Raw genomic sequence first — 13,651 nt, forward strand, 5'->3', positions numbered from 1 at the left:
TTCGGATCCCACATACAGACCGGTTCCCGCTCACTGGCTGAGCAAGGCGCGGGAGCAACACCGAGGGTTGCGATCCCGTTGCCGGTCCCCGGTCTGGTACGGGGGCAACACTGAGGGTTGCAATCCGTTGCCGGACACGGAAAAAGACAAAAGACAAAAAAAAAAAAAGAAAGATCACTCTAGTAGTCAGGAAGAAAATCAAGATTTATTGAGAGCCCACTACTTCTAGATACTGTACTAGGTGCTGTCATATGCATTAGATCATTTAATTCTTACAACTTTAAGATATAGGCGGCATGGTACTTCCATTTTACAGACAAGAAAACTGGACATCAGAGAGAGTAAGTCATTAGCTCAAGGTCACAAAGCCAGTAAATGAGAGAAGTTTTAAATTTAACTTCCCACTCCTACAGTGTTTTTACTAATTTTTTTATTAATAAACTTTATTTTTCAGAGAAGTTTTAGGTTCACAGCAAAACTGAGTGAAATGTGCGGAGAGTCCCATGTAACCTCTATCCCCACACATGAAAAACCTTCCCTACTATGGACATCCTGCCCCACAGTGGTGCATTTGTTACAACTGATGAACCTAAATCAAATACATCATTATCACCCAAAGCCCATAGCTTGCATTAGGGCTCACTATTAGTGTTGTACAGTTTTGAAAATTTGTATAATGACACGTATCCATCATTGTAGAGTTATACAGAATAGTTTCACTGCCCTAAAAATCCTGTGTTCTGCCTGTTCATCCCTCCCTACTCCCCAAACCCTGGCAAGTGATCTTTTTACCATCTCCACGGCTTTGCCCTCTTTCAGAATATCATACAGTTGGAATCATACAGTATGTACTCTCTTTAGACTGGCCTCTTTCGCTTGGTAACATGCATATTTAAGTTTTCTTCATGTCTTTTCATGGCTTGATAGCTCATTTCTCACAGTGCTGAATAATATTCCATCATCTGCTTGTACCACAGTTTATTTATCCATTTACCTGCTGAAGGATGTCTTGGTGGCTTCCAAGTTTTGGCAGTTATGAATAAAGCTGCTGTAAACATCTATGTGCAGGTTTTTGTGTGGGCATAAGTTTTAAATTCATTTGAGTAAATACAAAGGAGTGAAATTACTGGATCATATGATAAGAGTATGTTCTGTTTTGTAAGAAACTGCCGAACTGTCTTCCAAAGAGGCTGTACTGTTTTGCATTCCCACCAGTAACGAATGATAGTTTCTGTTGATGTACATCCTCACCAGCATTTGGTGTTGTCAGTGTTCTGGACTTTGGCTATCCTAATAGATATGTAGGGACAGAGATATCAACAACCAGAAAAACAACAGGAGTTGTTTTGATTTATAGTTCCCTAATGATGTATAGTGCTGAACATCTTTTCACATGCTTATTTGCCATCTGTATGTCTTCTTTAGTGAGGTGACTGTTCAGGTCCTTTGCCCATTTTAAAATTGGGTTGTTTCTTTTCTTATCGTTGAGTTATTTATTAGTATTTTATATCTGAGGTAAACCTAAAAGAATCACCTTATTAAAATAGAGAAAAAGCATCTCTTGATAGTTCAACTAGTAGTTGACATGCTCACAATTTGGCCATGGTGTTCTCAGGTTGAACATGAGCAATTTCACAGAAAACTAGCACTAGACAAGGCCACTCTATGACTGTGGTAGTATGAGGAAAGGACAGGATCACTCTGCAATTATGCATGAACGCAAACAAAGCAAGAACGTGGTGTCAACCACAAAAATGGCCAACCTTCCTCTCTCCATGCTAACATTACTATTGTTGCTTTTTTTTTTTACCAATCACAGATTTAGCCCACTCCATTCCTTATGCCTGCTAGATAAAAATTCAGGTACTCAGTGATAAAATTACCTCTGCTTTATGATAGCCCTAAATCCAGAAGTAAAACCACCTATTTCTGAAACTTCCCCAACAGGATTGGGGGATTTCCCAGAATGCAGGGCTTTTAATACTAAAATCGAGAAATTCCGAAGCAAACCTGATCACCTTATTCTCTGAAATAACCTAACATAAGCCCAATTATTTTAACAAGCCCCTTCTAACATTCTCTTAGTGAAATGCCTCCCAGTTCCTCGTGATGCAGGCAGTTCCAGAAAACCCAACCTTGTTCAACTGCAGGTTGCTCCTGGTGGTCTTTGATGATGGGCAAAGATCAATCGATAAAGTCAAAGGAAAGAAAATACTGTAACAACAACTTTAGTAGGTTACTCCTTAACAATAATGTTTTAAGTGATCAATTTCCCTCTAAAAATAAAAAGTGAAAAATTACATAACTTATGAGGAAGACCAATAGCATAATGAGTCTTACCATAAAAGAAACACATCCAGAAAATATTTTTTTTTAATTTTTATTTTGTCAATATACAATGTAGTTAGTTATTGTGTCCCATCACCGAAACCTCCCTCCCTCCTCCCTCTCCCCCCTCCCACCCAGATGTGTCCCCTCCATTTTCTTGTTGTAAGAACTTCAAAAAAAAAGTTGTGGTTGTTAAATCTTCTTCTCCCCCCCCCCCGGTTTTTTGTTGTTGTTGTTGTTGCTGTTTGTTTGTTTTTTTGTGTGTGTGTGTGAGAGTGTGTGTGTGTGTATGTGTGTGTGTGTGTGTATGTGTGTGAATTGAAAGCCATGATACAAAGGACTTTGCTTTGTTGTTTTTATAACAACTTGCCTTCCTTTCTGTTTCTCAGGGATCATGTCTGACCACCAGTTTGGTAACCAGTTTATGTGCAGCGTGGTGGCCTCCCATGTGAGTCACCTGCCCACTACCAACCTCAGCTTCGTCTGGATTGCTCCACCCGCTGGCACAGGCTGCGTGAATTTCATGTAAGTACCCAAGGAGTCTGTGACAGGTACAGAAGGCAAGTACTGGCGACCTCTCATGGGATTACACATAGGGTAATTATTTAAATGTATCATTTTTACAGATTTGTCCTTAATTAAAGCCACTAACTTTTATGTCAAAAGAGGTCAAAACTGCTTTTTAAAAAAAGTTTATTTTTGCTTATTTATTATAACCTCCAGAGTTCTAAATTGGATTTTAGCTAACAAAAAGTACACAACAAAATAAGGGTTAAATGAATTGGTGGGGAGGATGGGGAATGAGGAGAAATTGTTCAAAGGGTACAAAGTTTTATTTAGGAGGAATAAATTTCAGAGGTCTGTTGCACAGCATGTTGACTATAGTTAATAATACTGTATTGTATATTTCAAAATTGTTAAAAGAGTAGATTTTAAATGTTCTCATGACACAAAAATATGTTTATTAGCTTGGTTTAATCATTCCACAATGTAAACATATATCAAAACATCACATGTACCCAATGAATGTATACAATTGTTTATCCATTAAAAAAGATAAAGGTAAGTGAAGAAATCAGTGCAATAGGAAAATGAATGTTCAGAAAATAAAATAAAAACAGGTACAAAAAATGCTATAAGACCCCATACACTTTTTGGAAGAAGACCACAAATTTAGCTTTGATCTTTCTGGCCATTAGTACCAAGAGGAAAATGTGATCAGTTAGGTGATTCATGGTGGCCAGAAGTCAGGAAACCTAACCCCCCTCATGTGCTTTCCTGAAGAGGAAACCAGGAGGTGTAGTGAGCAATGTCCTCCACAGCATTCTTAGATAAACACTACACTATGGTGCAAAGGCTGCAACTTGTGACATCTCTCAATGCAGACTATGCCCCTGCCTCTACCCTAGAGTCACCACCCTGCTCCTTCTTATCCCACTCTTATTTTTTCCATAGCATTTTTTAAAACTTATAGCACACGATATTCTTCACTTATTTAATTATGCACATTGTTTATCATCTTTCTCTTCTCACCAAGAGGAAAGTTCCTCGAAGGAAAGAATTTTTTCTGTTTTGTTCACTGATTTGCCCCAACTGTCTAGAACATCCCTGGCACACTAAATATTTGCTGAATGGAGGAGTATTCCAGTAGGATAAAGTCAAAGGCAGTTCAGAAACAGTTGTTTGCTGAGCAGTCTAGCAAAATAGAGCTAGAAGTTACCTTGCGTGGTTTTCTATTTCAACCTCCTGCTCAGACAAAAAGTCCCATAAAACCTGTATATTACAAAATTTACCACTACCTTCCCTTCTGCTTGATACCATACAGTTTAGTGTCAGGGATTTCTGTGGCTCCCACATCTCTGACTATATACTCTTTCCACCTATTCCCTGGGTTACCCAGCCTGCCAATATCAGATTTCCTACAATTCCTTAAACTTCCCACAATTCCCTAAACATTCTATGACTTTCTGTCTTTCCCCATGCTTTTCCTTGAGTCTGGAATGCTTTTTTCTCTCAACCCCATTTGTTAAAATCCTACTCATTCTTCAAGGTCTGTTTAAAACGACAACTCTTCTATAAAACTTGCCAAGATATCAACAACAAAAGTGCTGTGTGTTGTCACATTTTGCTTGTAACTGCTATAATGCTGAATATATTTTACTCTATACTTATTTCAGTTAATTTCCTGCGTTTTCTATCAGGTTAGATTGGACGGGGACAAATTCTTATTTCTTTTAAATTCCCCCATAGTTGGTACAGTGTCTCATATATAAACATCAAAGGAAATGCTCCTTGAATTGTATGATATTCAATGTTGAAATTTCCTTTAGTTTAATAGTGATCCCTGACTCTTTTGACATGCTCTCTACTACTTATATTGGCCCTCAGAAGGATAATTTAAATTCTTTCCATGCATAACTTCTTAATTTAAAACAAGAATTGCTTTTTTGAAAGATAGAACACAAAATAAATCTTTGTCAGCAATATGGAACTACCTACTTCTAAATGAGAGTACTTCAAAATTTTTTGGAAAGATTCATCTTTCAATTCTGCTTTTCCAAGAACTTTTCAAAGTGCCCTTGTAGATACAGGTTTTAATTGAATCTGTTTAAAAATATTTGATGGTATACGGTTTCATTGTTCCTGGGATATGAAACTGCATTTTCTTCCGATGTGTGTATATATATATATATATATATATGCTAGGTACTAGTATATATACACATACTAGATACTAGCTACTGGCCAGCCGCCAAAAATATATATATATATATATATATATATATGTGTGTGTGTGTACATATATATATATATATATATATATATATATATATATTTTTTTTTTTTTTTTTTTTTTTTTGATTCTTTTTTTTTTTGCGGCTGGCCAGTACCTAGCAAGGGGATACAAACCCATGACCCTGGTGTTTCTTAGGTTTTTGAGTTTCAACTCCAAAGTGTTTTCTCAGCAGCTGGTCAGAAAAATGCAGTTTGGTCAGAAGTAATTTTTACTAATTGCAACAAATTTTACATACCTTCATTTGGATTTCCCGATACAATTTTGATGATACAATTTGTGTTTTTAGCATTTTTAATAGGTAGTTAAGCCTCTTTATTATAAGCCACGAGAATGTTGAACATTACATAAAATAGCTGCTTCCTATGTGGGCAAGATGCTTTTATTGATCTCTTTTCCTAATCAGTTTGTGAGAGATCACAGGAAAAGTGAAGATTGAACATGGACCACTGAAGCAATTCATTTGAAATTTTCTGAACTAAAGTCTTGCAATTTCTTACTTTTATTTTTTACTATGATATTTATTATGAGCTGAGTAAGACTACATAAAAGAGTTAGTATCTGTAATTACTAAATGCCCAGCAATACTTGAAGGGGATTACTAGCATTCAATGTTATTAAACAAAAACAAAATAACACAAAGACCTATGGCATTTGAAGATATATGTACCATGATTCTCTCTTACCTGGTTAATCTTCAAAATTAAGGTATGAACTTTTAAGTAGGAAGAATTATTTCTTAGGAATTAAACTTCAGCCATACTTATATGCTTTTGTGATATATTCTGTAACTTTTTAAAATATCATTTGTTAACTCATATCATTATTTGATTTATCACATGCTTGTTTTCTTTTCCTAACTAGATTTTAAATTTCTTGATGTTAGGGCCGAGCCCGTGGTGCACTCGGGAGAGTGCAGCGCTGGGAGTGCAGCAGCACTCCTGCCGCGGGTTTGGATCCTATATAGGGATGACTGGTGCGCTCACAGCGCTCACTGGCTGAGCGCGGTGTGGACGGTCTCAAAAAGGACAAAAAAAAAAAAAAAAATTCTTGATGTTAAGGACTACATGTAGTATTTTTGTATACCTAATAGTTCCTGTTATGGAACTAAAGACAGTAGAAGATCTCAATAAATATTTCTTAATGCTTGTACAGTAATGATATTATATTTCATTGATTCTAAGATGCAGAATATATTTTCTTTCACATTTTGGGATCTCTGAAGTAGGGTAGCATTTTACATTTGATGACATCCTACAATTATAATTGGCAACATTTGCTTTATTTCTTAATGCCTTACAATTGATAGTGTGTTGGATTTGAAGAAATCTGGCAACTAACATTTACCATTTATATGGTCTTTCTAAAGCTGGCAATTGAATCAACACTACACCCAATCCTGCAGCCTCATATTAGTATAGCCAATGTGTGATGCAAACTCTGTGATTTAAAAACCCAGTTACCTATTTAAAATCTTTTTAAAAAACCTCATACTAACAATTATAGAACATTTGAAATGAAATTCAAGACAATTATATAATGTGCTGTGTTTGTCTTTCCCAGTGAGAGCATGCTGTCTGAATAAACAGTGTTTTATTGGTAAACCACTTAGCCACGTGGTCATTTGGGCTGTTTACTGACTTTCTTGTTAAAAATAATCAAGTGGGAGATATAGAAGAGATGATTCCCTGAGGATAAAATGCTGGATGTAGTGGCACAGATGTAGAAAATGTACTAAAATTATTTTCTCATTTCTTTTATGGCACCTGTTGATAGCATTTACATTTCATGTGATAATTTCACTCAGAAATTAGTTTAGTATCCAGATCTTATGGCAGTATAATTTGTCTTCACTTTTATATTTGATTACAGTCTTTAGTGACTAGTAAGCCTCAAGTTAAAAGAGGTACTTAATTATCCAAGAAGTTCACTTCTTGGATATCAGTTCCCCCTCCCACATACCCTCCAATCCCAAGAGAGTGGGAGGGGAGGAAAGGATGAAGGAGGAGAAGGAGGAGGAGGAGGAGAGAGGAGCAAAGGTAGGGACAGGATGAACCAAGGGAGGGAGAAAGGAAGAAAGGAAATCCCCATCTAACACTAAATGCAAGTTATTGAGAAACTACCAGGGTAATGGGGTTGTAAAGTAATGACTATAACATTAAAAATATTTTTGAAAATTTACAAGTGCCAGCCACTGTTTTAAGTAGTTTACATCTTTAATTCCATTTAATTCACACAGTAATTCTATAAAGTAGGTGCTGTTATTACCTCGGTTAACAAATGAGGAAATTAAAAGTACAGAGATGTTAAATAACTTGCCTAAGGTAACTCACCCAGTGAATGATGCAGCCTGTGTTCAAAGGCAGTCTGGTTTCAAAGCAGGTGAGTTTTGCCACTTCACTACAATCGCCCTTAAAATGATCACGTGTATATTTTATTGCAGCAAAATATCCATGGTATAAATGCAATTAAAATTAAATAGAGTTTGCGTTGTGGTGTCAAAATCTCTGTAACTTTTAAAAACATGTTTTCTATCTTCATTTTTAAATCTATCTCTATATGGGCTATAGTAATATTATCTATTTTATTTAAATATCAAGAGGCCTTGATCTCACCCTTATTCTGAAGGGTGGAAAACACATTGGACTAATGTTCAGACGTGGGTTTGATCTTGATATTATGATGGAGGTCCATTCTTTGGATGTTGATTATATCTTGTCCTTTGTCACAAGGGGACTTTTTATAGTGAATGTGCGTAATACAGGCAAAATTCATCACAATTAGACTTTAGGACAGAGATGCTGGCATAAATAGTAGAATGAAAATGGAGCATAAAAGAAGATTCAATTTTTGCCTCATTTAGTGATGATTTAACCTTAAGTGAACTTTTGCAAAACTGAAAGCAGAATGAACTAAGCAATGGTCTATTTAAGATATTGAACATCAATGAAGAATGAACTCAGGTCAGCAAAGAGGAACACAAGAGGACCATATTTGAAATTTGATATTTTAAAGGAAATATCTCCCAGAGAGATCTTTTCCTTAAAGAACACTAAACTAGAAGACAAAAAAAAAATCATTTTAAAAATTGAAGACACTAGCAGTTTCTGAACACCTGACGTCTCAAAATAATACAATTGCTGAGATTTGAAGTGCTGCCTTGAGTGTATCTCAAATGCCTTTAATTTTTGATGAGAGCCATTCCAGTCTGTCTGGAGAATGCTTCAGGAAAGATAGTGTGGTTACCCATGTATTTTCATCCATCAGAAGAAAACACCACAGATGTATTTGCCTTGTTACTTAAACATTTGAAAGAAGATTGGGAACCTCCCCATGGGTATGTTCATTGGGAGTGCATTTATACCTATCGATAAGGATGCCAACAGTTGATACATACAAATGGTATTTTACTTTCTAGATTATAAAAGCTTACTGCAAAAATAAATTACTTCTCATGTAAGTCTGCAATGGTTGTATCCACGCTGTGAGATAAAACCAGATATGTTATTTTCTAAAGAATGAATTTGTCTCTTAAATCACAAATCTGTTTTTTTTTCCCCTGATGGTCTAGTTTTGTTTTTTTAAGCAGACATTTCCCTACTTGAGACAATTATTTCAGTGCTGATCAAAACCTACTTCTGAATGACAGGATTAAAAAATGTATTATCTATCCTTAAATGGCTAGAAGCCTCACTTCCCTGTAGTTCCTTGTTAAATTATCAAAGTTAAATCACCAGTTAGGCTTGGACAAGGAAACAGTCTAAGTTCAGGGAATAATATGTATTCTCAGGTATCAACACTTTGGCAAATGAGGTCAGGATGCTTCCTGGGGATTTAATTTTTAATTTTAGAGGGTATGGTTGAGATAAAATATGTCAACAAATCTCCAAGAAGAATTGAAGAAATTATTTTTATTATATTGTTTATACAACATATTTTGAAAAATTAAACATATTCAAAACACAAAACCACTTCCTTCATTTTTCTGTCTTTTTTTCCTTCCTGTGTCCCCCCCCGCCCCTTCTTCTAAGAAGTCACAGTGTAAGCAGCACTGGTTATCTTAGGGCAATCTAGTGGAGTCTCCACTAGGATATTTTTCTTAGCATCAGCATTATAAGACCATTAGAGAAGTATAACTGCTTTACGGTGGGAAATTTTTCTATTACAGTAATGAAATATTTTTAACCAGGGTCCAAAGATAGACCTGCTTCTATGGAATTTTATTCCATGGCAAATAGTTGTGGTAGTGAATTTGTTCTTTTTTTTAATCTCTGGGTTTTTTTAAAAAAATTTTTCTTAGACAGAAATGTTTTTCTAATAATGTTAAGTCTAGAAGCAAAAAAATAAATAAATCCTATGGAAAACTACCTCTTCCCTTCCTCTTTTCCTTTCATATAATCGTGTGAGAACTTTTGGAGGGCTCTCAAGTCAATGGGCTGAGGATTGGAATCCACAAAATGCTCCTTATTACAAGGCCTGTGGTTTAGATGGGATTACTACTGTACTTGGCACTTACTTGAAACCACATAGAGTATTTATGAAAGCAAAACAACCAAAGTCAATAAATCTAAAAGTTTTATGTGTCACAATTATTAGAAATTCTCTAAATCTAATATAAATTTCCTAAATGAGGTGTGGGCAGAGATTTGAGTCATTTTATTATTATTAGAGTAGACTAAACCAGCTTTAGAACCTCTAAGTGTGAAATTTTTTTCTCCCCACACTGCTTACACAGTCAAAAATAGTTATGATGAGGATGTCTGAGAAACAGGTGAATAAGTTTTTCCCATGGCGGTAACAACTCCATGGTTTGCCAGTGTATTTCCTTGGATAATATATACTAGCATCAACATATTATTAAGCTCTGATTTCAGTAAAATCTCTGAATATGAAGGCATTATTACAAAGGTGAAATAAAATTTTGATTGCTTCTTCCAGGTAAGAATTTTTAAAATAACTTATTTTGTCTTCTATGACTTATCTGGATATATACATATGTTTGTATATACACACACATCTATACACCTATATGTGTATATACACACACACTTATATGTATATGTGTTGTATATTCACACATAAATGCATACACACAAATATATATTCTAAAATTTGTTCAGAACTGTACACTTTCTGACATGGTAGGTATAAGCCATTGTGGCTATTTAAATTTAAATTAATTAAAATTAAAATAAAAAATTTAGTTCCTCTGTTGCACCAGCCACAATGCAAGTTCTCAATAGTCACATATGGCTAGTGACTGTTATACAAGGGGTCTTCAAAAAATTCATGGGAAGATTTGTATAATCTTTTAACTGTATTTTTCCATGAACTTTTCGAAGTACTGTCATATTGGGCATCACAGATATAGAACATTTCCTTCATTACAGAAAGTGCTGTTGTGCAGCACATGTTTAGAGAATCTTTCAAATAATCTTTTCTTCTGATGTCACCTTGACATTTATAGCAGGTAACCATGCACTTCTAAGGATATATAGAAAGGAGTAAAGCAAAACTGAGGTTTTGCAATTGTCCTGTGAACTTGAGCCATCATAACTTGTAACCTCACCAAGTAAGGCAGTTTTACATAAAAACCTGGTTACCTAATTGTTCATTTTAGCTTTATTTGCCAGTGTAGCAGTTTCTATAATCTTTACCTTTATGGGTAATGATAAGCCAAGTATGACAGGTAAGAATTGTCTCTGGTTATTATCTCTTATAGTGCTCAGGGCTTAGTGCCACTATTTGGCTACCTTGGGCTAAGGCACTTTTACTCTGTCTGCCCCAACTCCTGGATTTCGGTCCCTGCTCCCACCCTGCAAAACCCCTCCTACATCCTGCCACAATGTTTTAGGTTCTGCACCTTTTCAAATGTGCCCTTATCCCGTGAAAATTTACTGCCATGTGCCTAATATTTAAAATTAGCTGGTCTGGAAGGCTAATCATTATTAATATGGAAATGAGCAATAATAGAATTTGGAATACCATTTTATGATGATGATGATAATGGTAGAGTAAAAACAGCCACTTCTATTTATTGATCACCTGTGTACCAGGTAGCCTACTAAGTTCCTTTACTCTCCCAGAACCACCTGTTACTGAAGGAAGAGCTTGAAGACCTCACAGAGATAGGTCTGTTTTGATCCAAAACTTGTCTTTTTAACCACCATCCTATACTACCACCCCATGTCACTTCCAAAATGGTATTTATGAAGACTATAGCAACTTGGGAAATGCTTGGAATATTACATGATAAAAGCATAAAAAAATGTATTTCTCCGATACAATTTTAAACACATTAAATTTTTATTTGTAGAAGACTCCTGGTATTGTGGAAGGCTGAGCTGGCATAGCAGAAACCCTTCCATTAAAATCACATAGAAATTCTAGTTATAATGGAGCAAACATTTAAAATATACATAAAACTATTGTGAAATAAAGTGAAAACACTTGGTTCCAGAAAAATAGGAGAGATATCAAAGCTGGATCAAGAAATGGGAGCTGACATTATGGTGGCCTACAGGTGTTTTAAATCTGGATTTAGGTCCTAGGCCTGGGTTTTGACCTATGTGGGTCCTGGAGCTGTAGTCATGAGCCCCTTCAGAGACAACGGTAGACAGGAAAGGATATGGAGAAGTCATCCACTCCATGAAGCTTGGAGCCTCAAAGTATCATCCAACTTTGCCTTGGAAAACGGCAAAGAAAATTGTCATCTGAATGGAGCCTTTTATAAAGATAAGTCACTTATAAGAAACTAAAACCCTCAATGTGTGAGGAGGCTGGAATCACGTTATCAACTTGGTGCAGAAAACCAAGAAATCAACATTTAACAGAAATTTTAGAAGGAGAGAATAGAAAGAATGAAAACAGACAAATTTGAAGAGATGACGGTGGAGAATTTTTGAGAACTAAGGAAGATGTGAGTCTTTTCTATATAGGGAAGATAAATAAAATAAATTAGAGCTGATACAGAACATGGTGAACCTTCAGAATATCAAAAACAGAAAATATCAAAGGCAACCAAAAAGAAGAGATTACCTGTACATTTAGTCTTACAGTGGTCTCGTCATCGGCAAGAGATGCCAGAAGACAATATCTTCAAAGTAGTGAATGAAAATAATTGTTATACTAAAATTCTGCATCTAAATAAAGTGTCAGTCAAGTGTGAAAACTTTATTCAAAAAAATAAAGTTTGAGATTTTTACCACACAAAGACCATTTTAAAGCAAGTTTTTAAAGGATGTGCTTCTGAAAAAAAAGAAAACAAACTCGGAAGAAAGGTGTAGGATACAGGGAATTATGGTGTGATGCAATACTTAATGGTGAGCAAAGAAATTAGTAAGCATGTTAGAAACTCTAAATAACCATTGAATATACAAATAAATTTATATATAAAGTTTACACTGATAACTATTTTGGGGTAGAATTTAAAGGCAATGTACAACTAAAATACTAAGTAGTATTATTTTATAAGTTGGGAGAAGGAAGGAAATCAGTATTAAAGTTTTCTCATGCTCTCAAATTATTTTGGAAGAAGGTTGTAGGCTTGGTTAAGGATGATTGTTGAAGATATAAATGTAAAGAATGAAATAAATGTATAATTTACAAAATAGGGAAGGAATGGGGAAAGGATTAAAGATTAATTAATCCATCAGAATAAAGAAAAATGCAAATTTAAAATTGTAGAAGTATAAAATATAATATAATAATATAAATAAATCCTTAATTACAATAAATATAAACAGATTAAACTCACCAGTTGAAACAACATGACTTTCAGAATCCAATTCAAAAATCTAGCAATATACTGCTTCCAACCTAAACATATTGGCACAATAATATTGAAAGTTAAGAGATGGAAAATGACATGCCAAGCGAGAATTAACCAAAAAGAATGTTACAATATTAATATCAGACAAAATAAGTAAAATTAACAGTATTAGGGATAAAAAGGTAATTACCTAAGAACAAAATAACTTGTAATAGATAAAGCTGAAAGAAATATGCAAAATCAAAAACTGTCTTTGTTATGGCAGAATATTGAGTACATATTCTTAATATTTCAGTTGCAGATAGTATAAAATTATTAACACAAAACATTTAAAAAGTTATTTGTTGAATGGATGAATGAATAGAAAAATGCATGAATGCATGAATATGCCAGAAGATTATTTTAGAGAATTAGGGTTTATACTCTGATATTACCTCCAGGCATACATGAGTGACAGCTGGCTTTATAATATAGTATTTTAGGTGCTCTGGAAATAACAGTCTGGTCGTTTAACAAAACTTTATTGATAATTTTAGATTTTGGTTTGCAGTTAGTTTTTCTCTAATAATTCAAGCAACATTACATAAATTCTTCTCCTAAACATTAATTCTGAAGGCAGGCACAAATATGCTGAAATATAAATACTTCTATTGTTTACTAAGTTAGATTTTTCCTGTTTTTGAATGCTATTTAGAATAATGTAAAATTTTTTTTTTTTAATTTTTATTTTGTCAATATACAATGTATATGATTATTAT

The 13,651-nt window shown here is 34.6% G+C and overlaps 1 protein-coding gene across 2 annotated transcripts in view; it reads left to right on the forward strand.

Moving 5' to 3' along the window:
* Positions 1 to 13,651, forward strand: part of RELN (reelin) — a 472,813-nt gene that overhangs the window by 131,437 nt on the left and 327,725 nt on the right. For both annotated transcript variants that reach the window (XM_008592225.1, XM_008592230.1), the window contains exon 3: positions 2,718 to 2,853. In XM_008592225.1, the coding sequence (XP_008590447.1) occupies positions 2,718 to 2,853 (136 nt within the window). The remainder of the gene's footprint in view (positions 1 to 2,717; positions 2,854 to 13,651) is intronic.

The sequence above is a fragment of the Galeopterus variegatus genome, unplaced genomic scaffold, assembly GCF_000696425.1.
Source record: "Galeopterus variegatus unplaced genomic scaffold, G_variegatus-3.0.2 Scaffold153, whole genome shotgun sequence".
NCBI classification, from domain to species: domain Eukaryota; kingdom Metazoa; phylum Chordata; class Mammalia; order Dermoptera; family Cynocephalidae; genus Galeopterus; species Galeopterus variegatus.